Below are 27,246 nucleotides of genomic sequence, written 5' to 3'. Positions count from 1 at the left end.
CTGCTGATATAAAAACACATATTTAGGGTTTCCCAGCTTTCTGGTCATTGTGGCACGAGCCTCACCCAGATCCTTCCCTCACCCCTTGCAGGTGAACTTCCTCCTTTTGCCTTTTCTTTTTTTTCCTTTTTTTTTTCTTTTTTTTTTGGAGGCTGCTTTTTATCTGAAACTTCTTTGCCTGTGAAATTGTGCAGGCCATTTATAAAATGTATTAGCTGTGTTTGAGCACTTAATGGTGTGAGCCCTTCAATCACACAGCCCTAAAATCGGCTTCAAACAAGCAATTAAGGCAAACAACAATGTATTTAAATTTAATCTCCCACAATCTCCCACAAATGACAGCTGCTGTGGGATCCAGGCTGGGATGGGGATCCAGGGCTGGGATGGGGATCCAGGCTGGAATGGGGATCCCGGCTGGCATGGGGATCCAGGGCTGGGATGGGATGGATGGGATGGGGATCCAGGGCTGGAATGAGATGGATGGGATGGGGATCCAGGCTGGGATGGGGATCCAGGCTGGGATGGGGATCCAGGCTGGGATGGGGATCCAGGGCTGGGATGGGGATCCAGGGCAGGGATGGGGATCCAGGCTGGGATGGGGATCCAGGCTGGGATGGGATGGGAATCCAAGGCAGGGATGGGGGAATGTCCTGGGGTGACTTTACGATTTGCCCCAGCAGCTGCTTCCTTCCCTCTGGTTTATGCCCTAAACCCCTTTTCTCCTACTTTTTCCTCCTTTTTTCTTCCTTTTTCCACTCCTTTGTTCTTCCCTTTCCCCCCCTTTTCCCCCTCCTTTTTTCCCTCCTTTTCCCCCTATTTTTTTCCTACTTTTTTCCTCCTTTCCCTCCCTTTCCCCCTCCTTTCCCCTCCTTTTCCCTCCTTTTTCCCTGCCTTGTTCCCCTCCTTTTTCCCCCTTTCCCCCCTTTCCCTCCTTTCCCGTTTCCAGGCAGGAAGAGCTGCAGGGGCAGCGAGGAGGGCAGGGGGTGCAGGGCTGTAAACATGTTTGGGGTTGCCAGGGCTGCAGGGCTTATTTTGGGACTCTGGGAGCCCAGCTGCCCCGCGGCGTGCCGCAGATCAGATCTGCCCAGCTCGGGTGTCTGAGCCTCCCCGGGACAGCTGGAGCTTCCCCGTCCCTCTGTCCCTCTGTCCCCCTGTCCCCCTGTCCCCCTGTCCCTCTGTCCCTCTGTCCCCCTGTCCCTCTGTCCCTCTGTCCCTCTCCCTGCCCGGGAGGGCTGCGGAGCTGCAGCAGCCCCTGTCCCCCAGCGTGGCACGGGGGAGCCTGGAGCCAGGATCTGCTGGTGACATCGAGCTGGGTGCTGACCACCCCAAACCTCTCAAATCCTGGTGCTGGGTGCTGCTGATCACCCCAAACCTCTCCATTCTGGGTGCTGGGTGCTGCTGATCACCCCAAACCTCCCCATTCTGGGTGCTGGGTGCTGCTGATCACCCCAAACCTCTCCATTCCAGCCACTCCGAGGGCTGAGAGCTGGGACTGGGGATGTTCCACCAGCTCCTCATTAATTAGGGAATTAAACCTTCAGGTTCGGGGGGATTTCGGAATTAAACCTTCAGATTTGGGGGAATTGGGGAATGAAACCCTCAGGTTTGTGGGAATTTGGGAATTAAGTCTTCAGGTTTGTGGGGATTGGGGAATTAGACCTTCAGGTTTTGGGGGATTTGGGAATTAAGTCTTCATGTTTGGGGGGGATTGGGGAATTAGACCTTCAGGTTTGGGGGGAATTGGGCACTGCTGTTGGAACCGGGAGCTGTTCCCAAGCTCTGTGCAGTGGGACGGCTCCACCTCATTAATTAGGAAATTAAACCTTCATCTGGCTCGTTAAGGCACCCAGAGCACAGCTCTGGGGCTGGGGGCTTCAGCTGCTGCCTCGGGAGGTTCCCCCACGTCTGGCTCCGTCGCCCTCCTCAGAAAAGGGCCCCAAAGCCCCTCAGGGACCCCGCAGGTGCCACCCTGGGGTGCTCCAGGCTCTCCTGAGCATCCTCAGGAGGAATCTCCCTGTTAATGAACCTGTTTGGCCACTCCTGCTGCCCAGGGCAGAATGTACTGAATATACTGAATATACTGAATATACTGAATATACTGAATATATTGAATATACTGAATGTATTGAATGCATTGAATGCATTGAATGCATTGAATATCCTGCACATATTGAATATATTGAATATATTGAATGCATTGAATGTACTGAATATCCCAAACATACTGAATATCCTGAATATCCTGGGCAGGGAGCACGGCTTCCCCAGCCCTGCCCTCCGCAGCATTTCCCCTTACAGGGCACACAAATCATCCCTCCGGCCCTAATTCCAGAGCTCCAGTTATCCAGGCCATTTCCTCAGACAATCGTTTGCTTTTTAAACCCCCCCTTAATTTGCCAATTTATTCCCCCTAAACCCTTGCTCGGGGGTGCTGCTTTGTGCAGCCTCCAGGAAACGCCGAGCCCAGAACTTTTCACGAGGCCAGAAAATGATTTTTTATTTTTTTTCCCTCTCTCTTCTTGCTGGTTTATTGTATCCTCTTATCTTGTCATATAATAGAAATAATGTTTATGGCGTCGAGCCTCAGCATCACTTGGCATTTACCCAAGCTCAGAAGCATTTATTGCTGTGTGTACTCCGCTGCCATGGCCATTATCCCTTCAATCTCTATTGCCCGGTAATGGACGGGGCCAGGCTGCTCCTGCACGGCAGGCCCGGGCTTGGGGGCTGCCCAGCCCGGCCTGGGGGTCCTTCCTTGGTGGGGAGGGGGAGAACGGCCTTGGCCCTCGCCAGGGAGCGCGGACTGGCCTGGCACTGCTGGGGCTGGCACCGTGCCCCGTGCCCGTGGCTGCTGCCCGTGCCACACTGTCCAGTGCGGGGTGTCCAGTGTAGGGTGTCCAGTGCGGGGTGTCCATTGCTGTGTGTCCAGTGCGGGTTTCCAGTTTGGGATTCGCAGTTTGGGGTTTCCAGTTTGGTGTTTGGGGTTTCCAGTTTGGGACTTCCAGTTTGGGGTTCCCAGTGTGAGTTCCCAGTTCGGGATTTCCAGTGTGGGGTTCCCATTTTGGGTTCCCAGTGTGCGGTTCCCAGTGTGGGTTCCCAGTTTGGGTTCCCAGTGTGAGTTCCCAGTTCGGGATTTCCAGTGTGGGGTTCCCAGTGTGGGGTTCCCAGTGTGGGGTTCCCAGTGTGGGTTCCCAGTTTGGGTTCCCAGTTTTGGTTCCCAGTTTGGGGTTCCCATTTTGGGTTCCCAGTTTGGTATTTGGGGTTTCCAGTTTGGGGTTCCCAGTTTGGGTTCCCAGTGTGGGTTCCCAGCTGTGGCCCTGAGCCGTGCCTGCTCCTGTCCAGTTTCATCCAGCAAGGGACCAGTTCCCCCAGTGCCAGCCTGATCCAGGGAGCAGCTGCTGTGGTGGGAGTGCAGGAACTGCAGGGTGGGAGCTGCAGGAGCTGCAGGGTGGGAGCTGCAGGGGTGGGAGTGCAGGAACTGCAGGGTGGGAGCTGCAGGAGCTGCAGGGTGGGAGCTGCAGGGTGGGAGCTGCAAGAACTGCATTGGTGGGAGGGCTGCGGGGGCAGCGGGCTGGCTCAGGAGCTCCGGGGCTCTTGGCAGCAGAAGGAGGGAATTGGATTAATTTGGGCCGTAACTCCTGGGCTGTCAGCAGAGCCCAGCCATCTCCCCCACCTCCCGCCAAAGGTATTTTTGGAGGTGGGGAGGGGGAAGGCTAATTTTGAATAATAATAAGCTTGAGAAGGCATCTGAAACCAGTAAACGTTTATTTTTTACACTCCTATAACTTAAAAACGGCCAAACCAATTTAAACCAAATTGGATAATAAAAAATATTGCTCCTAGGCTGAGCCCCTGTTTGCCAAGTTCCAGCCTAGAATGAATTTTTATGGCCAAATTATAAACCCCCTAGAAATGAAGGTTTAAAATGGAAATGTTGACAGACCTTTAACTACAAAAGCACCGTAATAGAACTTCTTTTTTTCTAAAATGGCCGGTTTAAAATATAATTAAGACTTAAATATTATTTAATAGCAGCATTTCCTGTAAGTTCAAATCTTTATCATTCCTCTGGCCGGGATTCCTTGGCAGTTCTTGGAAGGGTTCTGTGGCGGGAGCGCGCGCGGGCCACGGCCTCGTCTGTCACACGGGGCTGGGGCCAGCAGGGTCCTGAATGTTCAGTGGGCAGGTCCTGAATGTTCAGTGGGCAGGTCCTGAATGCTGGGTGGACACTGGGGCTGGGCAGGGTCCTGAATGCTGGGTGGACACTGGGGCCAGCAGGGTCCTGAATGTTCAGTGGGCAGGTCCTGAATGCTGGGTGGACACTGGGGCTGGACACTGGGGCTGGGCAGGGTCCTGAATGCTGGGTGGACACTGGGGCCGGGCAGTGTCCCGAATTCCAGCCGGGAGCCGGGGCCAGCCTGGCTTTCCCGAGGCTCTGCGGGGCACCGGCCCCGGATGGTGCCCCGGGGAGAGCGAGCAGCTCCGAGCCCCGGGCTGGTCCCTCGGGTGTTCCCAGCGCTGCCCCAGCCCTGCCGGGCTCCGGGGAACGCCGGGCTGAGCTGGGATGAGCCGGGAGTGAGCCGGGAATGAGCCGGGCTGAGGCTGGAGGAGCTGGGAAGGAGCTGGGAAGGAGCTGGGCTGAGGCTGGAAGCTCGGTGCCGCAGTGTCCTTGCAGGGAAGGATCTCTGCTGCAGAGCCCTGCTCAGGCTTCTCCTGCTCCCTTCCCGAAGGGTGCACGGCTCATCCTGGCCCCGTGCTGCCTCCAGCCACGGCAGCGTGGCACTGGCCCCGGGTGGCACTGGGTTCAGGGGGACACTAGCCCAGGGTGGCTCTGGGTTCAGGGTGTCACAGGTCCGGGGTGGCACTGGGTTCAGGGTGACACTAGCCCAGAGTGGCACTGGCCCCGGGTGGCTCTGGCCCCGGGTGGCACTGGGTTCAGGGTGACACTAGCCCAGGGTGGCACTGGCCCCGGGTGGCTCTGGCCCCGGGTGGCACTGGGTTCAGGGTGTCACAGGTCCGTGGTGCACTCTGCAGAGCATCCCAGTCCCTGGATTCATGGGCGTTCCTCAGGGCTTTACTCAGGGTTTACTACTCGTCCTCGTGCCCCTCGAGCAGGTTTGGAGCTCCTCAGGTTTCTCATGAACTGAATTTCTGATTTATTTGGGTTTGTGTTTTTGTGCTGAGCCCCGGGGCTGCCGCCACTCGCAGCAGCAGCAGCAGCAGCAGCAGGGAATGAGGGTTCCTCTCTCTTGGGAACAGGATTGGGGAGGGATCCTCTCTTCAGGGCTGCCGAAATCCCCTACAGGAGCTGAGCCGTGCCCTCACAGGGGTGGCTCCTTCTCGCTTGGATTTGGAGCCTTTCACACCCACGGAGCTGCTGCTTTGGGCAGAGGGAGCTGAGCCAGGTCCTCACCTGGAGCTCTGCTGTGTCCCAGAAATGCAAACTGTGCTGCCAGGGGCTGAGCCAGGCTCGGGCTGAGCCAGGCTCGGGCTGAGCCAGGTTTGGGCTGAGCCAGGTTTGGGCTGAGCCCAGTTTGGGCTGAGCCCAGTTTGGGCTGAGCCAGGCTCGGGCTGAGCCAGGCTTGGGCGTTTCTGTGCTCGTGGGCTCAGGGGCAGCAGAAAGCAGCTCTGAACCAAAGCTGGAGCCTGAGCCCTGCTCAGAGCTGGGCCTGGCCTGGGTTTCTCTTGGGAACTGCAAATCCTGCGTGTCGTTTGTCCCTAAATCCCACGGAAACGGGGCTGTGGCTGTGGGGGCTGCTTGGCCGGGGAGGGAGGGGTCTCAAAGTGCAGCCAAAGCTGCCAAAGCCTCCGGGTCTGAGTTTTCCTCCCTCCCCGAGCTCTGGGTGTTTTCCTGGCAAGTGCAATATTTCCCGGTGTTAAACCCAGCATTTTGAAGTCAAGGCTGTTTGGTTTTGAAGCCTCGCTCGCTCCCTGCCTGCTGCTCTGAGACAACTGTAAATCCTTTTTATTTTACTGTGAGAACAAATCACTTATTCCTCGGAGCAGCAGCTCTGACAAAGACCTCGTTATCAGCAGCGTGGATATCCCAGCATCAGCACCGCAGCGGGGACGGGGCTGCGAGGGAAAAGGATTTATCCAGCCCTCAAAAAGGTGCCTGAGTTCGCAGGATTTTCTGTAAACTTGTTGTCTAAAACCCAGCCAAGCTGTCAGTCCACGATTTACAAACCGCAGGCTGGAGGAGGAGGAGGGGGAGCGTGCCGGGGTCGGTCCCTTCCCCGCCGGTGCCGGGGGCTCCGGGGGTGGGGAGGACTGGCAGCGTTCCCCGTGCCCTGCTTTTATTTCCACACCCAAAGCAGCGGGGTTTGCCTCCCGAGCTGCTCCCCCGCTCGCTCCCAGCCCCAAATCCGCCCTTTTTCTCCCAAGGATGCTTTGTTGGCTGCGGAGGCCGCTCCGCCCCTCTGCGGCAGCCGCGGGATCCATGCGGCTGTGGCAGCGGAGCGCTGGGAACACCGGGAACACCGGGAATACCGGGAACACCGGGAACACGATACCGGGAATACTGGGGACACTGGAGCACGGGCAAACAGGACACAGCGTGTCCTGAGCTCCAGGGCTCCAGCGCTGCCGGCAGCAGCGTGAAAAACCCCTCGAATTCCTGTATTTCTAGAGAAATATGTGCGATTTTCAGTAGGCTGTTTTGTACTTCCAGGGTTTTTTCGCCCTCAGTTTCTCGCTGCTGTGTGTGAGAGCCTTTCTTGGGGTCGGATTTAGGGTCAATAAAGAGGGTTCGGGGTCCATAAGGGGGTTCGGGGTCGGTAAAGGGGGTTCAGGTCCCTAAGGGGGTCGGGTCCATAAAGAAGGTTTGGGGTCCATAAGGGGTTGGGGTCTCTAAGGGGTCGGGTCCCTAAGGGGCTGGCAGTGCCGGCAGGGGCGGGCTGCGCGCTCCGGGCTGGCTCCGCGTCCTCCTGCACAAAGGGCTGGGGATGGAGGGGCTCAGCAGAGGTAAAAACCCCACATTTGGGGTTTTTCCTAAAGAGCAGAGCGGGGGCCGGGCTCCAGCCTGCCCGCGGGTCCCGGGCCGGCGCTGCCCGGGCGGTTTCGGCCGGAGCGCGCTCGCGGTGCGCGGAACTCGGGCCGGGAGGGGCCGAGCGCGGCCCGGGCTCCTCCCGCCCCTCGGTCCTCCCCAAACCTCGGAGCCCCAGCGCCTCTCGAGCACCTGCTTAAGCACCGCGGCTCCTGCGCTCGGCCCAGCTGCCGCGCTCAAGTGGTTTTTTTTTTTTAATTTTTATATGCCGGATTAAAACAGTAAAAACATTAAAGTCCTAAAATCCCCGCAGGGAATAGAGATGCAGACAATAAAGATTTGTGCGAGGGGGCTGGGCCGGGCTGGGGGGGCTTTGCGGCAGCGCGCAAGGAGCTGCGAGCCCCGGGGAGGGTTTGGGGTGTTTGTCTGGGGATGTTTGTGGTATCTGGGGGGTCTTGGTGGTCACCGGGACCATGGCCGGGGGCTCAGAGCATCGCCCTGCCTGCAGACCAGGGGGCAGAGCGGTGTCTGGAATAAAGCCCCGCAGGCAGGAGCGGGTGGAGGGCAGCGCGGCTGCGATGGTTCCGTGCGGGCTCTTCCCTCCCCTTCCCTTTTGTTGTGCGGCTCCGGCACCTGGGAGTCACCCGAGGCGATCCCGGTGCCCCGCGGTGCCGGGAATTCGGGAATGAGCCTTTCCCGGTGCCCTGCAGTGGCCAGGGCTCAGCTCTGAGCCCTTCCCGGTGCCCTGCAGTGCCAGGAATTCAGGAACCAGCCCTTCCCGGTGCCCTGCAGTGCCCAGGGCTCAGCTCCCAGCCCTTCCCGGTGCCCTGCAGTGCCAGGAATTCAGGAACGAGCCCTTCCTGGTGCCCTGCAGTGCCCAGGGCTCAGCTCTGAGCCTTTCCCGGTGCCCTGCAGTGCCAGGAATTCAGGAACCAGCCCTTCCCGGTGCCCTGCAGTGCCAGGAATTCAGGAACCAGCCCTTCCCGGTGCCCTGCAGTGCCAGGAATTCAGGAACCAGCCCTTCCCGGTGCCCTGCAGTGCCCAGGGCTCGGCCGTGAGCTCTCCCTGCCCCGCAGCAGCCCTGCAGTTCCCTCCTGCCCTGCTCGCTGCCCGCTCTGGAGCAGGGCTCAGCCCCAGCTGGTGCCTCCGGGGCCGGGCAGGCGATTGCCAGCCCTGGTTTGCTGCTGAAGCCCCGTGCCAGCGCGGGGCTGGCGCTGCCGCAGAGCCCCGGCCTCTGCAGAGCTCCGGAGCAGAATTCCAACGCCTTCTGCTCCCTGCGAGCTTTTACTGCCTGCAGCTGGGCAGGAGGAGCGGCTCAGGCTCCTCGAGGATGGGTTTTGGTGACCTTGGCTTTGTGTTTCCACATCACTGCACCAGCACCTCGCCGTGGGCGTGGGGGGAGCTGCTGGAAGGTTCTCGGGGCTGTGTCTGCTCAGGGGCTGCAGGTGGGAGGCTTTGGGGCTCTCAGGACGTGATTTGGGAGCCAAGTGCAGCCGGGAGGCTCCGGCTTTTGCTGGGAATTGTGTCGGGATCCTGTCGGCGTTTGCTCCCCGAGCCTGGGCTCAAACCTCCCCGTGTGAGCCCTGCTGGGAAAACGGGAGAAAGGCACAAACCCTGACCCCTGGCTGGGAAAACCAGCACCCTTGGAAAACCGACTGCAGACGATTTTGGGGGAAGAAAGAGGGATCTGGGAGCTGCAGGACGGAGTCAGGAGGGGAGTGTGCTGGGAGAAACCATAAATCTCCGGGGAGAAGAGGGTCACTGAGAACCTCATCAGGGTGGGAGCAGCAGCTCCACGTTAATGTGCCCATAAATCCCCGTTCCGATAAAACAGGTGGCTCTTCCGAGAGGCAAAAAGAGGCAAACGCCGATTTTTTTCTGCTGCTGCTGCTGCTCTCCTTTTTTAAAAGCTTTAATTACCGCAGTGCTGACGGCTCGGCGCAGGCAGGAGCCGGGAATGCGGCTGGATGTGGGAAGCAGGGGCAGGGAAGGAGGGAAGGGAGCTGCAGGTTGGCCAAAATCTCCAGGGCAAGGCGCAAAAAATGAGTTTTTATGCAGGAATTGAAGCACAAAAATGAGTTTTCATACAGGGATCGAGGGTGGTACGGATGGAGGATTTCTGGTGCTTTGGTTCTGGGGATGGGGAAGATGAGGGGACCTGCAGGGTGGGGAGGGGAGCTCTGGGAGCTCCATGGACAGGGAGGGGTGCAGGGACAGGATTGCACTGCCCCAGCCTGGCCTGGGACCCCTCAGGGGTGAAACACCCACGGCTGCCCTGGGGGCACGGCCAGACCCAGGGATTCCTGCAGCTCCTTCCCAGATCTCCCCAGATCTGTTTGCCCCCCTGTTTTGTGCCTCTCCCACCCCTCAGTAATTCCCTCTCCCTGATTTTGGGTTGTTTTTAACCCCAGGCACCTCTGGATCCCGGTGTCCCTGCAGCTTTTGCCTCCATGCCACCCTTACAGGGGACAATCCCCAAACCTCGGAGTGCCTCGAGTTCTCTTTGTGTGTGACCTGCTGCCCTTCCCAGGCAGCTGCTGCTGCTGCTGCAGCTTCCCCAGGAGATAAATCCACACAAAAACCCCTTTTCCAGGCGATAAAGCCATCAGCAGAGGCTCCACTCCGTGAATGGGTGGGCACATTCCCAATATTGTGCTGAATTGAAGGAAATCACCATTCCAGGGCCTTAAAAAGCTGAATGGGGCCGTGGCATCCTCCGAGTGATTGTGGTGAGTCCCAAGGTCAAGGCTGAGTCAGGCGGCGCTTCCAGCCCGGCCGAGCCCGGCTGCTCAGGGCTGCTTTTGGGGTCCTGGAGTTCGGGCTAGGGCTGGTTTGGGCTAGGCTTGTTTTGGGGTCCTGGACCTGACATTTGGGTTAGGGTTTGTTTTAGGGTCATGGAGCCAATGCTTGGATTAGGGTTTGTTTGGGTTAGGATTTGTTTTGGGGGTGGTGTTTGGGTTAAGGTTTGTTTTGGGGTCATGGAACTGACATTTTGGTTAGGATTAGGGTTAGGGTTTGATTTTGGGGTCGTGGAGCCGACGTTTGGGGCCATAGCTGCATTTGGGAAGGGGCTGTGAGTGCATTGATGAAGGGGCTGTGGCTGTTTGGGGAAGGGGCTGTGGCTGTTCTGGGGAAGGCCCGTGCCTGCCTTTGTTGCCGGGCTGGCTCGGCACTGCCCCGCAGCCTGGCCGCCTCCCGGCGCTGTCTCCCGGCCGGGATTGATGGCTGCCCCAAGGTCACCCAGCCCAAGGAGGGGCTGCGGCGCTGCCGGGGCCCGGGGCTGGCAGCGTGATTCACGCCCGAGCGGCGTCCCGGGGGATGCGGGCCCGGCTCCGGGGCCGGCTCCGCCCCGGCGATCCCCTCGCCTCCCGCGGCAGCGGCAATTAACGCCCGGCTGTTAATCACCCGCGCTCGGATGGAGAGGAAAGCGGCATTTCGGAGCGATCCGCCGTGCTCGGGCACCGCGGCGTGCCCGCGGCGTTTTGGGGGTCCAAAAAAACCCATCAGCGGGGTTTTGGGGATACAAAAAACCCATCAGAAATCACCATTCCAGGGCCTTAAAAAGCTGAATGGGGCCGTGGCATCCTCCGAGTGATTGTGGTGAGTCCCAAGGTCAAGGCTGAGTCAGGCGGCGCTTCCAGCCCGGCCAAGCCCGGCTGCTCAGGGCTGCTTTTGGGGTCCTGGAGTTCGGGCTAGGGCTGGTTTGGGCTAGGCTTGTTTTGGGGTCCTGGACCTGACATTTGGGTTAGGGTTTGTTTTAGGGTCATGGAGCCAATGCTTGGATTAGGGTTTGTTTGGGTTAGGATTTGTTTTGGGGGTAGTGTTTGGGTTAAGGTTTGTTTTGGGGTCATGGAACTGACATTTTGGTTAGGATTAGGGTTAGGGTTTGATTTTGGGGTCGTGGAGCCGACGTTTGGGGCCATAGCTGCATTTGGGAAGGGGCTGTGAGTGCATTGATGAAGGGGCTGTGGCTGTTTGGGGAAGGGGCTGTGGCTGTGTTGGGGAAGGGGCTGTGAGTGCATTGATGAAGGGGCTGTGACTGTGTTGGGGAAGGGGCTGTGGCTGTTTGGGGAAGGGGCTGTGGCTGTTCTGGGGAAGGCCCGTGCCTGCCTTTGTTGCCGGGCTGGCTCGGCACTGCCCCGCAGCCTGGCCGCCTCCCGGCGCTGTCTCCCGGCCGGGATTGATGGCTGCCCCAAGGTCACCCAGCCCAAGGAGGGGCTGCGGCGCTGCCGGGGCCCGGGGCTGGCAGCGTGATTCACGCCCGAGCGGCGTCCCGGGGGATGCGGGCCCGGCTCCGGGGCCGGCTCCGCCCCGGCGATCCCCTCGCCTCCCGAGGCAGCGGCAATTAACGCCCGGCTGTTAATCACCCGCGCTCGGATGGAGAGGAAAGCGGCATTTCGGAGCGATCCGCCGTGCTCGGGCACCGCGGCGTGCCCGCGGCGTTTTGGGGGTCCAAAAAAACCCATCAGCGGGGTTTTGGGGATCCAAAAACCCCATCAGCGGGGTTTTGGGGATACAAAAAACCCATCCCGTGAGGTTTTGGGGGTCCAGAAAAACCCATCCCGTGAGGTTTTGGGGAACCAAAAAACCCATCCCGCGGGGTTTTGGGGAACCAAAAAACCCATCCCGTGAGGTTTTGGGGATCCAAAAACCCCATCAGCGGGGTTTTGGGGGTCCAGAAAAACCCATCCTGCGGGGTTTTGGGCATTTTAAAAACCCATCCCGTGAGGTTTTGGGGATCCAAAAAACCTATCCCGTGAGGTTTTGGGCATTTAAAAAACCCATCAGCGGGGTTTTGGGGATTTAAAAAACCCATCCCGCGGGATTTTGGGGATCCGCTCCGTGGGGCCAGCTGTGCCCAGCTGTGCCCAGCTGTGCAAACCACGGCGCTGCTCCGGCCCAGGTGCTCCGTAACCCAACTCTCCATCTGCTCCTTCCCGAAGCCCAGAGCTCGGGAGGTCCCGGCTTTGGTGGCGAGGAATCCCACGGGATCGCCCCGTGCCCGGCGCTCCTGTCCAGCTCCGCCGCCGGCTGTTCCGGGGAGATTGCCCCGAAATTCACGGGAAACGAGAAAGGGCCGCGGAGCGCGGCAGGATTTTGCCCCGGACGTCCTTGGCTCCTCACGTACCGAGCCAGATGCTTCCTCCCCCTGCCCAACACCTGCATTCCAGGAGGGGCTGTGCCTCAAAGCCCTTTGGGATAAGCGAAGCCATAGAAATGTAAATTGAATTATTTACCTACTCCCAGTTAAACGCTCTGCCCTTCTGGCCAAGGAGGATCGCGGTGGGATGGGGCGGGCTCCAGAGCCCGCTCAGCTCTTTGTGTAAAATGGCAGGGAGCTGTGGGGAGCATCCTACAAAACAAAATTACCTCAGCAAACAAGGGAGAAGGGGGAAAAACATTCTCAGTTTTGGTGCTTTGCACAATGTTCCGTGGGGCTGCTGGGCCGGGGATTCCTCACCCTGGCGCTGCCCAGTTTGATTATTATTCTTATTCCTCTTTTTTTTTTTTCACACAAGGAAGGGCCCGGAATCAATCACGGGGCAGGAGGGAGCAGCATTTTAAAGGGAAAGGCAGGGACACAGCGTCCCTGCAGTCGCCAGAGCCGAAAATACCATTTCAGGGTTTAAATCTCGCTGCAATTTTACCTTCGGGGGGTCGGGATTCGGTGCCGCTGTGGAGCGGCTCCGGCGGGGCCGAGGCGAGCCGAGCCGGGCCGGGCCGAGCCGGGCAGGGCAGGGCAGGGCAGGGCAGGGCCGGGCAGGGCAGGGCGTCACCTCTCCCGGCTCTTCCTCCCCTCCAGGTTTCCCCTGGACTGTGGGACGCGGCCCCGCCGTGGAGCCCGAGCTCTCCCAGCTCCTTTCCCGGTCTGGTTTTCCTTCCTGATCTGCTCCTTCCAAACCTTCCCCGCTCCTCCTCCTCCTCCTCCACCCGGGACAGCCACGGGGGTCACAGCAATAACCCGGGACAGCCACCGGGGTCCCCCTGCCCCCGGGGTCCCCCCGACCCCGCCCGGGCCACCCTGCACCGCCGAGCAGGGGGTGGAGATGAGCTGGGAGCGTCTCTGCAGCCTGGAAACCCAAAGCCGAAGGGTTTGGCAGCTTTTAAAGGCGGTGACTTTGAGCTCAGCTCCTGCTCGCCCTGCGTCGTTTCCCTCCCGCACCGCAGTGCAGCCTCCCGCTGTTCCTTTGTGTCCCCTCCTGTTCAGGTGTGTCGGGGCAGTGTCCCCGCGGCACGGAGGCTCCAGCCCTGTCCCCAGGGTCACTCCAGCCCTGTGACCACTGTGGCTCCAGCCCTGTCACCAGGGTCACTCCAGCCCTGTCCCCAGGGTCACTCCAGCCCTGTCACCACGGTGGCTCCAGCCCTGTCACCAGGGTCACTCCAGCCCTGTGACCACGGTGGCTCCAGCCCTGTCACCAGGGTCACTCCAGCCCTGTCCCCAGGGTCACTCCAGCCCTGTCACCACGGTGGCTCCAGCCCTGTCACCAGGGTCACTCCAGCCCTGTGACCACTGTGGCTCCAGCCCTGTCACCAGGGTCACTCCAGCCCTGTGACCACTGTGGCTCCAGCCCTGTCCCCAGGGTAGCTCCAGTGCCAAGTCACGGTCGGAGCAGGGCCCAGCCTCCCCGCGATGCTGACAGCTCGTTAATTAATTCCGTTAATTGCGCCGTGAGCGGCTCCGCAGCCCCCTGGCCCTCCTGTCGGTGCTGCCGCCGGCACAGCCCGGAGTTCCCCCGGGAATTCTGGCCGGGGCTGCTCGGTGCTGGGCTGTGGGTGAGGTTAAACCCTCCCTAAATACCCCTAAATACCCCAGGTCCCCATCCCGGGGGTCCCGCCTGACCCCCCTGCAGCAAACCCCGGCTCTCCAAACAGCAGGAAAAGCCCCGAGCAGCCAAGCAAGCGCTTGTTCCTCGTGTCGTGCTCGTTAAACTGCTGCAGAAAGCCCCCAGCGAGGCTGCCGCGGCAGCTGGCAGCGCCGTGTGCCAGTGCCGTGTGCCAGTGCCGTGTGCCATTGCCGTGTGCCATTGCCGTGTCCCATTGCCGTGTGCCATTGCCGTGTGCCATTGCCGTGTGCCATTGCCGTGTGCCATTGCTGGCAGCATTGTGTGCCATTGCCGTGTGCCATTGCCGGCAGCACCGTGTGCCATTGCCGTGTGCCACTGCCGTGTGCCATTGCCGTGTGCCATTGCCGGCAGCACCGTGTGCCATTGCTGGCCATTACAGCCCACTCCGAACGAGTGCATCCACCGCGGAGCTGTCACAGCCGCGGCACCGCGCGAGCGCCGGGGCCCTGCTCTGTCCCACCCGGCTCGGCCTGGCCCGGCTCTGCAGAACACCAAATCTGGGGCTGCAGGCGGCAGCTGCAGCCCGGGAAACCCCCAGGGCCGGCTGGCAGCGCTCACCCTGCTCCTGTCCCTCGCCCCAAAGACTTTACAGCCAACATCTTCTTTTTAATTCCGACACCCGCAAAATAGCAGCTGAAATAACCCTGCTGTATGTCAGCTGCTGATGGAAGGAGATTAAATATTAAAGCCAGCGCTGTGGCTTTAACTCATTCCATTTTTTTCCCTACTCTTCCCCCCCTCCTCTCCCCCTCTGCTTCCCCTCTCTGTGTAAAATGACATGATTTAGAACCCAAGTGCCAGACTCAGCCTCTGGGTTTCGGCGTTTGGAAATGTGTGCAGAAAGATATATTGTGTCTGTGAGCATTTCTGCGCAGGGAAGGAGAGAGCTCCCGAGCTGTGAGCCCACATAAAGATGTTAAATAGAGCTGTAACGCGCGCCCGGCGCACGGAAAGTGCCGGGAAAAAAAAAAATTAGGGAAAAAAAAAATCCAGCAATGAAGGAAAATGAAAGATTAAAATAAACCTGGCGTTGGCGAGGCCGGGCTGGGGCTGGTGGGAGAGACACGACCCTGCTCTGCACCTCCCGCTCTTCCCTCCCTGACCTAAAAATCACATTTGTTTAGCACAAAGCGGAGCGGCAGAATTGGGAATTTTCTTCTTGTTCATTTTCCCCCACCCCCGTCTCAGGTGCTCAGATTTCCGACGCCGCCCGCCTGCTAAATATTCATCCCAACCCCGCACAAAAACCGCGTTTATTCCCCCGGTTCACCCCATCCCAGCGGGGTCCCACCACGGGCAGCCGAATTCCGTACAACCCGGGAATTTTGGGGCCAAAACCATGGAAAACCGTGGGTGTCCCTTGCCCTGCAGGGCCCCTCGGCCGGGGCGTCCCGGGGCGCTGCGCGTGTGCCGAATTCCCGAATTCCCGAATTCCCGAATTGCCTCGCTCCTGCTCCTTTGTTCTGAGGGTTCGGGGTCGCCGGGCCCGGGAAAGCTCCACGCACAAAAAGGGTTCAAAAAGGAGCAGAGCAGCAGGGAGGGAAGAAAGCCCAGCTCAGGCAGATTTTGGCCGAGCTGTCGAGAAGTTTTATTTCGGGTTTATTTAGGGTTTGGTTACGGAGCGGGGCCGGGGGAGACGGGGTTCAGGCTGCTCCTGGAGTTCCACAGGCACAAAGCTCTTGGCTCTTCTCCCGCCAGCTCCAGTTTCCCTGAATTTGAGCCCAAATCACGAGCCACCAGCACAGCACCTTGTGAGCCCCCAAGGACGCTCTGTGTGACCCCCTGTCCTTGAGCCCTGGGAGCCGGGGCTGCGTGGGCCCAGGTCGTGGTGTCCCCTGCCACCGAGGGGGGGATTGTCCCCTGAAACTGTGGGATTGTCCCCTGCAACTGTGGGATTGTCCCCTGCCATCGTGGGATTGTCCCCTGCCATCGTGGGATTGTCCCCTGCCACTGTGGGATTGTCCCCTGCCATTTGTGGGATTATCCCTGCCACCGCGGGACTGTGTCCTGCAACTGTGGGATTGTCCCCTGCTACTGAGGGGGGGATTGTCCCCTGCCACTGTGGGACTGTCCCCTGCCACCGTGGGATTGTCCCCTGCCACTGTGGGATTGTCCCCTGCCATCGTGGGATTGTCCCCTGCAACTGTGGGATTGTCCCCTGCCACTGTGGGATTGTCCCCTGCATTGTGGGATTGTCCCCTGCCACCGAGGGATTGTCCCCTGCCACCGCGGGACTGTCCCCTGCCACCGCAGGACTGTCCCCTGCCACTGTGGGACTGTCCCCTGCCACCGCGGGACTGTCCCCTGCCACTGTGGGATTGTCCCCTGCCACCGCGGGACTGTCCCCTGCCACCGCAGGACTGTCCCCTGCCACTGTGGGACTGTCCCCTGCCACCGCGGGACTGTCCCCTGCCACCGTGGGATTGTCCCCTGCCACTGTGGGATTGTCCCCTGCCATCGTGGGATTGTCCCCTGCAACTGTGGGATTGTCCCCTGCCACTGTGGGATTGTCCCCTGCATTGTGGGATTGTCCCCTGCCACCGAGGGATTGTCCCCTGCCATCGTGGGACTGTCCCCTGCCACCGCGGGACTGTCCCCGCTGTGCCCAGCTGGGAAAAGCAGATTTATTTGCTGCAGCAGCCGGGCCGTAAATAACGGCGTGGAAAGGGCCCGGAGGGTGTCCCGCTCCTGCAGCCCCACAGGAGCAGGTGGCTCCGGGTGGCTTTGGGCTGCCATGGCCCGGAGAGGGAGGGCAGGAAGGGGAAGGGGCAGGAATGCACTGCTGCTGCTCTGCTGCTGCTCTGCTGCTCTGCTGCAGCGTGCTCCTGCCCCGAGCGCTGCGGAGCCCGGCCGTTTGTCGCAGTCTATTAGGAGAGACGCAATCCATCCTGAGCTTTATGGGGCTGTGCTTTAACCCCGTCCCTGCCTCGCTCCCCCTCTCCTCAGCCCTCCCTGCTGCCTTTGTCTGCCTTTCCCGGCCCCAAAGCCCTCCCGTGGCATTTCCACCCTGCCCAAGCCCTGCCTCAGGGATGGGGTCGATCCTGCAGCTCTCCCGCAGGTGGGATTTTGGTGGGGGGAGATGCTCCCCCTCCCTCGCTCCATAAAAGCTCAGGAGCTGAATCTCCAGGCAGGGGTGGCTCTGCCTCACCCCACGCAGGAAAAGTTGCCCCAGTTGAACCAAATTCCCCTCTTCCTCAGCCAGCCATAGAATGGGAATTTTGGGATTCAGAATTTTCGTGCATTTCCATCAGCTGCAGCCGCCGCCTCGCTCCATCACCTAAAAATCAGATTCTTAAAAATCCTTGCCCCCCACCCTGCAGAGCCCCTGACAGAGGCTTTTCCCTCTGTCCCCCGTGATCCCACAGCCCTGTCCCTGTCCCACATCCCTGTCCCCTGCTCCCAGCCCCGGATCCCCCCAGCCGTGGGCTCCCTCCTCCTCCTCCCCCCACACCCAGCGCAGGACGGGCCCGTAAAACACAGAGCGCATTTATTCCCCATTTTGCAAATTGTTTCATTTCAGAGGTTCACAAACGAGGACCACCTGGCGGTTCATAAACACAAGCACGAGATGACATTGAAATTCGGCCCCGCTCGCACCGACTCCGTCATCATCGCAGGTACGAGCCCGGCCAGCGCCCGCCAAGATTGATGCCAGGGACCAGATGCACTGCAAAGCCCATAAAACCTCCTGTGATCTGCATTTAATCAGGGCGAAAGGAAAGCCAGAGGCTTCCAAGTTTTTTCTTTTTTTTATGGTAGTATCAGGTTTTGTGGGGTTTCGGGGGGTTTTTTTTTTTAAATTTTTTTTTTAAGCTCTCGCCCTTTTTTATTAAAGGCTGGAGGATTTATGGCCAGAAGGGCTTTCACGTCTCTGCGTGTGCTTTGAGGACGATGAAGCAAACCTGACAGAGCAGCTTCCCCTCTCAGCCCAGGTGTCAGCTTTCCCGAGCTTTTGGGAAGCTGCAGTTAATAAATTAGAGCCCGTGAGCTCTGCAGAGCCCAGCGAGGAGCTCCCACAGCACCTGGGCAGTGCAGCCCCTGCAGAGTGGGGGGAACCCCAACCCACAGATCTCAGAGCAGAGACCCCCGAGTCCCTCCTGTCCCTGCTGGGTGAGCAGGCTGCTCCTGGCAGCGAGGAGAGGGGACGCCCCTCCTGCTGCCTGCAGGGATCTTAGGGAAAACAAAGCTGCTGCAGGAGCCTGGCACCTCCTTCCCCCTTCATCTCCAGCCCCAGCCCGGGGCTGAGGCAGGGACTGGGAATTCAGCTGGGCTCTGAAGGATTTGGGGTTTGGAAGCTGCTCCCAGGGGCAGAATTCATTCCCAGTGGGAATTTCAGAATTTCTCTCCCTGGCAAGGATGAAACACTTCAGGAACACAAGGAGCAAGGGCAGCCCTGACACTCAGGGGGCTGCTCTGGGGTAAAACACAAAAAAACCCCAAACAAACCAAATTTATCCATGGCCAGTCCAGAACCAGCTGAACCCCCCCAAACCAGAGCGTGTCTGGCACAGACAGGGGGTGTGAGGGCTGGAAAACCCTGCTGGCTGTGAGCAGTGAGATCTGGGCCCTTTTTGCCAGAAATTCCATTTATCCCAGGTTTTTCTGAGCCACCATTTTGTCTCTGGGATTTTTGGGACCATTTTGTCTCTGGGTTTTTTTTTGGGCCCATTTTTTCTCTGGTTTTTGGGACCATTTTGTCTCTGGGTTTTCTTTGAGACTATTTTTTCGCTGGGATTTTTGGGACCGTTTTTTCTCTGGGATTTTTGGGACCATTTTGTCTCTGGGGTTTTTTTTGGGACCATTTTGTCTCTGGAATTGTTTTAAGACCATTTTCTCTGGGATTTTTGGGACCATTTTGTCTCTGGAATTTTTTTAAGACCATTTTCTCTGGGATTTTTGGGACCATTTCCTCTCTGGGATTTGCTGCTCCCTCCCTGCCTCCCGAGGCTGTGTGGCAGGAGCAGGACCTGGCCCAGGTGGATCATAAAGATCCCTTCTCCTGGGAGGGAGAGGGATTTTTCTGGGAACAGGCACCTGTGGGGCGAGGCAGGAGCTGCTCAGAGGGGCAGGAGTTGCAGGCGGTGTTTTACCCGCTGGAGATGTCTGCAGCAGCTCGGGAGGGCAGTGCTGAGCAGGAAGGATCCCGGGAGCCCTGGAGCTGTTAAAGCCAGCACAAACAGCCCCTGCCGAGGGGTTGGGATGGTGGAGCTCTGGATTTCACGGGCTGGGAGCTGGGGCCAGCTCAGCCTGCCCAGAGGGGCTTCTGCTGCAGCGGCAAACCGGGCACAGGGAGGGTTTGGGGCCGGGCTGAGCCATCCCGGGATGCTCTTTGTGCTGGAAAATGCCGGTGTTCTCCTGCGGGATGGAGCCCTGGGGTGATTCCCCGAGCTGGGGCTGGCTGCAGCAGGGAGGGGTGATGGCCAGAGGGGCCCGGAGCTGTCACTGGGGTGGGGACGGTCCCACAGGCAGGGCTGGGGACAGCGGGGCTGGAGCCAGCCCAGGAATCGCTGTGGGACTGGGGGCTGGCACGGGGAGGGGAGAATTCCCAGGAATCACTCTGGGATTGGGGGCTGGCACAAGGAGAGGAGAATTCCCAGGGAATTGCTCTGGGATTGGGGGCTGGCACAAGGAGAGAATTCCCAAGAATCACTCTGGGATTCAGAGCTGGCACAAGGAGAGGAGAATTCCCAGGGAATTGCTCTGGGATTGGGGGCTGGCACAAGGAAAGAAGAATTCCCAGGGAATCCCTCTGGGGTTCAGAGCTGGCACAGGGAGGGGAGAGGCTCTGCCCGGCTCTGGGGCTGCTCTCCCCTCCCATCACTCCCTGTGTGGACAATTTCAGAGAGATCCCACTCCCGATTTTCCCTCCTTGTCCAGCTGAGGACGGGGCAGACCCGGGGGTGGGAGGGACGGGAATCCCACAGCCAGGAATTCACAGAAGTCCTCTCCCTCCAGCGATTGTTCCTGTAAACACCAGAGAAACAAAAGCAGCACGAAATGGTTGTCCCGTTCCAAAGTGTCACTGGCTGGCCCCAGGGTGACACCCACATTCCCCGGGGCTCCCCAGTGAAAGACTGGGCTGGTAAAATGGGGTTTTTTTGGCTCTCCCTGACCAATTCTCGGTGTTCCAACCCGAACCAGATCAGACCCCGACCCCGACGCGGTTCCTGAAGAACTGTGAGGAGGTGGGACTCTTCAACGAGCTGGCCAGCTCCTTCGAGCACGAGTTCAAGAAAGCTGCTGAGGATGATGAGAAAAAGGCAAGAGCTGTGGCTGCACTGGGAGGGCTGGGAGGGACTGGGGACCGCTCCTGTGAGAGGCCCTGGGGTAGAATCTGCTGCCGTGTGGGGTCTTGTTTTTGTAACTCGGGTGACTTGGGCTGCTTTTCCCACTGATCCTGGCCTGCAGAGAGCAGGTTTCATGGTTTATTATTCCTTCAGCTTTGCACTTGGAAAAAGGGGGAGAAAATAGAGAGGGGGAGTACCCAAAACACCCGACAGCTCAGGAGGGCTCTGCAGTACCTGGGAGCGCCCGGGCTGGGAGCAGAACCCCTCGGGGCCGAGGTGCGGTGGGATCGTGCCTGGGGGGCAGGCACGGGGTGGGGGGCACCGGAGCGTTCATCCCAGCGCGTCAGCTCGGTGGAAAAGAGCAGCTTCTGCTAACAAAGAGCTCCTCGCTCCGCCAGCGCCATCGATCCAGGCTGCCCCCGCAGCCCGGCGAGCGCCAGGGGCTGAAGGACAAGGGGATCTCATCAGAAAGCAGCTAATTAAGGACATTTGCAGCCCCCGCCCCTCCCGCTCGCCGGGCGGGAGCGGCAGCAGATGCGTGCCGGGCGCGCAGCCTGGCACATACATTTACTAAATTGATCTATGGCCGTGCATACGCTCGCAGTCAGCGGCGCTGCTCGGAAATAAACTGCGGGAGCCGAGCCGCGTAAATCTTCCCGAGATGGGGAACGGAGGAATTCAGAATTAAAACTGAAACCTGCCTTCCCAGCCGCTCCCCCCCTCGCCAATAACAGGCTCTTTAAACCGAAATTGATCTCTCTCATTGGTATGCGGCTGCGGCAAAGGCTCCTGCCCTTTGTTCTGGAGCGGGGAAGGGAGGCAGGAGCAGCCGGGGATGGGGGCAGGAATAGCCAGGAATGGGGGCAGGAATAGCCGGGGATGGGGGCAGGAATAGCCGGGAAGGGGGGCGGGAAGAGCCGGGGATGGGGGCAGGAATAGCCGGGAAGGGGGGCGGGAAGAGCCGGGGATGGGGGCAGGAATAGCCGGGAAGGGGGGCGGGAAGAGCCGGGGATGGGGGCAGGAATAGCCGGGAAGGGGGGCGGGAAGAGCCGGGGATGGGGGCAGGAATAGCCGGGAAGGGGGGCGGGAAGAGCCGGGGATGGGGGCAGGAATAGCCGGGAAGGGGGGCGGGAAGAGCCGGGGATGGGGGCAGGAATAGCCGGGAAGGGGGGCGGGAAGAGCCGGGGATGGGGGCAGGAATAGCCGGGAAGGGGGGCGGGAAGAGCCGGGGATGGGGGCAGGAATAGCCGGGAAGGGGGGCGGGAAGAGCCGGGGATGGGGGCAGGAATAGCCGGGAAGGGGGGCGGGAAGAGCCGGGGATGGGGGCAGGAATAGCCGGGAAGGGGGGCGGGAAGAGCCGGGGATGGGGGCAGGAATAGCCGGGAAGGGGGGCGGGAAGAGCCGGGGATGGGGGCAGGAATAGCCGGGAAGGGGGGCGGGAAGAGCCGGGGATGGGGGCAGGAATAGCCGGGAAGGGGGGCGGGAAGAGCCGGGGATGGGGGCAGGAATAGCCGGGAAGGGGGGCGGGAAGAGCCGGGGATGGGGGCAGGAATAGCCGGGAAGGGGGGCGGGAAGAGCCGGGGATGGGGGCAGGAATAGCTGGGAACGGGGGCAGGAATAGCCGGGAATGGGGAGCAGGAATAGCGGGGGATGGGGGCAGGAATAGCCAGGAATGGGGGCAGGAATAGCCAGGGGTGTTCACCCACAGAACCACCGAGCAGCCCCGGGCAGCCCACCCAGCCCCGCGGCCCGGGGCCGTGCTGCCAGGACCGGCTTTAGCGCGGCTCGGCCTAATTAGTGCCAAGAAATGAGATTCTGCACCATTCCTGGCGCGGGAGCTCTGGTTTTAGGGAAGGGATTGTCCTGCCCAGCCCCGCTGTCCGGGCGAGGCCAGCCGGTCACTCCGTGGCCGGGCTGAGCTCCCAGCATCCAGGTCGGTGTTTGTCCTCCCTTTTGCGGGGGTGGTCTCGCTCCAGCGCCGTTAATTAAAACCGCGGGCGCAGCGGGAGCTTCCCCGGAGGCGCTTTAAGCGTTCCGAGCGCTGCTGCATGTTAATCCCGGCTCCTTTGTGATCCCGCGGCTGCGGCTGAGCTCTGAAAGGGCAGGTAAATGGTTATTGCTGCACCTACCGCGGGCACAGCCGCCCGCAGAGCTGCCGAGGGGGGCTGGAGCCGTGTGCCTTCTGAAACACCCCAAAGCGAGGGGCTGGAGCTGTAAAATACCCCAAACCGAGGGGATGGAGCTGTAAAATACCCCAAACCGAGGAGCTGGAGGTGTAAAATACCCCAAAATGAGGGGATGGAGGTGTAAAATACCCCAAACCGAGGAGATGGAGCTCTGAAATACCCCAAACCGAGGGGCTGGAGGGGTAAAATACCCCAAACCAAGGGGATGGAGCCGTGTGCCTCTTGAAATACCCCAAAATGAGGGGCTGGAGCTCTAAAATAACCCAGACTGAGGAGATGGAGGTGTAAAATACCCCAAACTGAGGGGATGGATGGATGGATGGATGGAGGATGGATGGATGGATGGATGGATGGATGGATGGATGGACGATGGACGGATGGATGGATGGACGGACGGACAGGGAGCAGGGAGGGATGGAGAGCAGGCTGGACAAGCAGCTGTCGGGGCTGGTTTAGGGGCAGTTTCCCCTGCCTGGACAGGGCCTAGAGCAGCACCCTTGCCTCAGCTGTCCCCTGCCCTTGCCCGTCCCCTGCACGTCACTAGCTGGTGCCACTGGGCCACGTGGCTCTGCTGGATCCCAGGGTGGTGGCAAGTGGCCAAGTCCAGGCATATGGTTGGGTTTTATTTTAATGGGGCGCTCATAGATATTTAATAACTTGCATGGCTCTTTGTTTGCTTTTGATAATCGGGTAATAAAATAATTCAGGCTGATTTATACAATGTTTTACAGCTCTTCTGTGAATGAAAGTGCCTCCTGTAACTCGCAGGCATTTGGCTTGGGTACCTGTTCTCCTTAGCAGGGCCCTTTTTATACCAAAAATCCCAATAACAGCCCGTGGAGAAGTCATGTGTGTTACTGAGATCCCACAAACTGCTGCCATCTGGGGCTGCCTGTTGTTGCTGGGCCTCCACCTCCGTTTGGCCAGGGCTGGAGCAGCCTCGGGCTCCCAGATGCTGCTTCAGTGCAAACAAATAAGAATAATTCGGCAAGAGCTGGGAGCCCGAGCCTCTGACTCGGGGAGCAGGGAATGTTTCGCAGACAGTGAGAGATGGGGGTCCCTCCTGAGCTGTCTGTCCCTCCCGAGCTGTCTGTCCCTCCCGAGCTGTCTGTCCTTCCAGAGCTGTCTGTCCCTCCCGAGCTGTCTGTCCCTCCCGGGCTGACTGTCCCCTCCCCTGCAGGGCTCGGGGGCCCTGGACATGTCCCTGCCCTCCACGCCGGAGATGAAGATCAAGGAGGAGGAGCCGCTGGAGGTGGACTCGTCCCCCCCGGACAGCCCCGCGTCCCGGCCCCGCTCGCCCCCGCGCCACGACAAGGTGGGGCTGTGCCCAGGCTGCGGGGTGCCTCTGCCCGCGGGGGCCCAGCTGGGCTCCTCAGGGCCGGGCTGGGCTCTTCTGAGCCTGCTTTGGGCTGAAGGGACAGGCAGAGGGGCTGGAGATTCACCCCTTTCTAAAGCGCCCCGAATGGAGGGGCTGGAGCTCTTAAAACACCCCAAATGGAGGGGCTGGAGCTTCAGCTCCCTCTCAAACACCCCAAATGGAAGGGCTGGAGCTTCAGCTCCCTCTCAAACACCCCGAATGGAGGGGCTGGAGCTTCAGCTCCCTCTCAGACACCCCGAATGGAGGGGCTGGAGCTTCAGCTCCCTCTCAAACACCCCAAATGGAAGGGCTGGAGCTTCAGCTCCCTCTCAGACACCCCGAATGGAGGGGCTGGAGCTTCAGCTCCCTCTCAGACACCCCGAATGGAGGGGCTGGAGCTTCAGCTCCCTCTCAAACACCCCAGGCTGAGGGGCTGGAGCCAATCCCCCCTGCCCGTGAGCCGTGGGTGATGTGCTCCCCTCAGTTTCTGAATTCTGGAGGCTGCAGGAGGGAGAGCCGTGGCGGTGTGAGGAGCTGGCAGTCAGCAGCCCCTGTTGTGTGCTCTGCCCCGCAGGAGGGCCCCTCCAAGCCCGTGATCCTCTCCACGCCCACGCCCACCATCGTGCGGCCGGGCTCGCTGCCGCTGCACCTGGGCTACGACCCCCTGCACCCCACGCTGCCGTCCCCCACCTCCGTCATCACCCAGGCCCCCCCCTCCAACAGACAGCTGGGGTGAGTACGCACGGAGCAGGGATTCCAGCCCAGGAGTTGCCTGGAGGGGCTGCCACGCCGGGGCTGTCACGGCTGCCACGCTCCGGCTGCGGCAGCACGGCGCGGTGGCGTGCAGGGAGCAGGAACTGATTGTCCTGGAGCTGGGGAGCGAGGCAAAACTCGGTGAAACGAGGCAAAACTCACCGTGGGGAGAGATGAAAGAGCTCCCTGGGCTCGGCACGGCGCCGGCTGGTGGGGAATGTGTCTGGAGCTGGGATGGCTTGGGGTTGTGTCTGGGGTTGTGTCAGGGATTGTGTCTGGGATTGTGTCAGGGATTGTTTCAGGGAATGTGTCAGGGATTGTGTCAGGGATTGTGTCAGGGAATGTGTCTGGGGTTGTGTCTGGAGCTGGGATGGCTTGGGGTTGTGTCAGGGATTGTGTCAGGGATTGTGTCAGGGAATGTGTCAGGGATTGTGTCTGGGGTTGTCTCAGGGATTGTGTCAGGGATTGTGTCAGGGATTGTGTCTGGGGTTGTGTCTGGGGTTGTGTCAGGGAATGGATTGTGTGCTGGGATGGCTCAGGATTGTGTCTGGGATTGTCTCAGGGGTTGTCTCAGGGATTGTGTCAGGGAATGTGTCAGGGATTGTGTCTGGGATTGTGTCAGGGATTGTGTCAGGGATTGTGCCAGGGATTGTCTGAGGGATTGTCTCAGGGGTTGTCTCAGGGATTGTCTCGGGAGCTGGGATGGCTCAGGGATTGCCTCAGGCCGTGTTTGGTGCCTCTGAAGTGTGGCCTCCGAGCTGCTGGCCCTGCCTCGGGGGCTGTTGGCCCTGGCACGGCTCAGGACCTGCTCCTGGTTGCCCTGGAGCTCCTGGGGGCTGCGGCCCAGAGCATGGCAGGCCCTGCACGGGAAGGAAGGGGGCTGCCTTCAGGGGCCACGCCGGGCCCTCGGGAGGTGCAGGCGTGGCCCTGTGGCCCTGGCATGCCCGGGCAGTGGTGCAGAGCCGTTGCCTTGCAGGTCTCCCAGCGGCTCCCTCCCGCTCGTCGTGCAGCTCGCCAACGGCCAGACCATGCCCGTGCTGCCCGGGCCCCCCGTGCAGATGCCTTCTGTCATCTCGGTGAGAGGAGCTTCCAGACTGCCTGCCCTGCCCTGCCCTGCCCACACTCTCCGTGTCTCCATCTCCCCTCGGAGCCAGGGGGCTGCAGGAGGGGCAGGGGCAGCAGTAACAGCACCGCACCAGAGGGCAATCAGCCCTTTGGAAAGATCCAAACCCGTGCCCCGACAGATGGCTGGCACTGCCAGGCCAGGGCTGGCAGCCACAGCGTCCCCAGGAGCTGCTTCCATTTGGAACAGCCTGCTCCCAGGGCAGCTGGGCTGGCAGGGAGCACGGCCGGCCATGCTGGACACTGCGGCCACTGCGGCCACTGGGGCAGGGAACGGCACCGGGAAGGGAAGGGAAGGGAAGGGGATGCGCCGGCCTTCTCCGGGAAGGGAAGGGAAGGGAAGGGAAGGGAAGGGAAGGAGCTGCCCCTTCCCTGTGCTCCGTGCTGGGCGATTCTGACGCGGGCACCGTGGCCACGGCCGTGGGTGACATCAAGTCACAGGTGACAGGAGTTTGTCAGGGTTGGCAGAGCTGCTGTGTCAGGGGGCTCCTGCAGAGCTGCTCCACGTGCCAACGCTGCTGTCCTGCTCCCCTGGCAGCTGGCCCGGCCCGTGGCCATGGTGCCCAACATCCCTGGCATTCCCGGGCCCCCCATCAACAGCAGCGGGTCCCTCTCGCCCTCAGGCCTCCCGGTGCACTCCGAAGCCAAAATGGTGAGTGGCAGGGAGGGGGTCACGGGGGTCCCTCAGCCTCCAGCAGCTCCTGCCTGGGAGCTTTTCCCCTTCCCAAAGAGCCAGGGAAGGGATTTATTACCAGGGTCCCTCTCCACCCCCCAGATCCGCTGTGGGCACTTGGGGACACTTGGGCTCTGCAGCCTGCTCAGTGCCTGGGGCTGCCAGCTGGGCAGGGAATTGCTGCCAGTGCCAGCAGCGGGTGTGGGCTGGGCACTGCCCACTGGGCTGGGCTGGGCACTGCCCAGTGAACTGGGCGCTGCTGGTGCCCGTTGCCAGCGGGGTGCTCAGGGTGGCAGGGGCTGCTGGGGGCGCTGGCAGCTCCTCTGATGTCCCTTTTGCTCCCCTGGCAGAGGCTGAAGGCCAGCCTGGCAGCGTCGTCCTCGCTGAACGGCAGCAGCCTGGTGGTGGGCTCGGCCAGCACCATGGTGACGGCGCGGCCAGAGCAGAGCCAGGTGCTGGGCCAGCACCCCGACGCCCCCTCCCCAGCCCAGCCACAGGTCTGTGCTGCCGCTGCTGCTGCTGCTGCTGCTGCTGCTCCCCGGGGGCTGGGCTGGGCACGCGGGGGCTGCCAGGGCTTGGCAAGGAGCAGGAAACCTCCCAGCGTGCTCCCTGCGCTGCAGAATGGGTTAAAACCTGTTCTTTCAGTGCTGCTCCAGCGCTGGGGCGCTCAGCCCACCAGGCAGGGGCTGCAGCCCGCCTTCCTCTGCCCGGAGCTGGGAAGGAGCATCTCCCCTCTCTCCTCCCCGCCCACTTCGGGGGTTAAACGCTTCCCTGTCAGGCAGTCAGCTGGGCTGGCTGCTGCAGCCAGCCAAATGCCAGCCTTCCATCAGCGTGGCCACCTGCTCCGGGCTCGGGTGGCCTTGCAGTTCCATCTCCATGTGCTGCAGTGGGGCTGGGCTGGCCCGCGGTCTGCGGGGCCGGGGCTGCTCTTCCTTTGTTCTCCCGGGTAAAACCGGGGCTCTGCACAACCTCCCGTTCCCCACTGCCTCCAAGGGCTGGTTTGGCTGCAGGTTTTGAGGGGAAAATTCATTTTTAAAG

General features: G+C 60.6%; 1 protein-coding gene across 1 annotated transcript in view; it reads left to right on the top strand.

The window, feature by feature from the left end:
- LOC120501805 (cyclic AMP-dependent transcription factor ATF-7) overlaps positions 1-27,246 on the top strand; it is a 43,436-nt gene that overhangs the window by 11,030 nt on the left and 5,160 nt on the right. The window contains exons 3-9 of the mRNA XM_039708498.1: positions 17,351-17,447; positions 19,972-20,090; positions 23,484-23,618; positions 24,235-24,392; positions 25,390-25,489; positions 26,074-26,187; positions 26,559-26,705. Of these exons, the coding sequence (XP_039564432.1) occupies positions 17,351-17,447; positions 19,972-20,090; positions 23,484-23,618; positions 24,235-24,392; positions 25,390-25,489; positions 26,074-26,187; positions 26,559-26,705 (870 nt within the window). The remainder of the gene's footprint in view (positions 1-17,350; positions 17,448-19,971; positions 20,091-23,483; positions 23,619-24,234; positions 24,393-25,389; positions 25,490-26,073; positions 26,188-26,558; positions 26,706-27,246) is intronic.

The sequence above is a fragment of the Passer montanus genome, unplaced genomic scaffold, assembly GCF_014805655.1.
Source record: "Passer montanus isolate IOZ18808 unplaced genomic scaffold, ASM1480565v1 scaffold204, whole genome shotgun sequence".
NCBI lineage: Eukaryota > Metazoa > Chordata > Aves > Passeriformes > Passeridae > Passer > Passer montanus.
The sequence above is the reverse complement of the archived record's forward strand: the minus strand, read 5'-3'. Positions and strand labels throughout refer to the sequence as shown.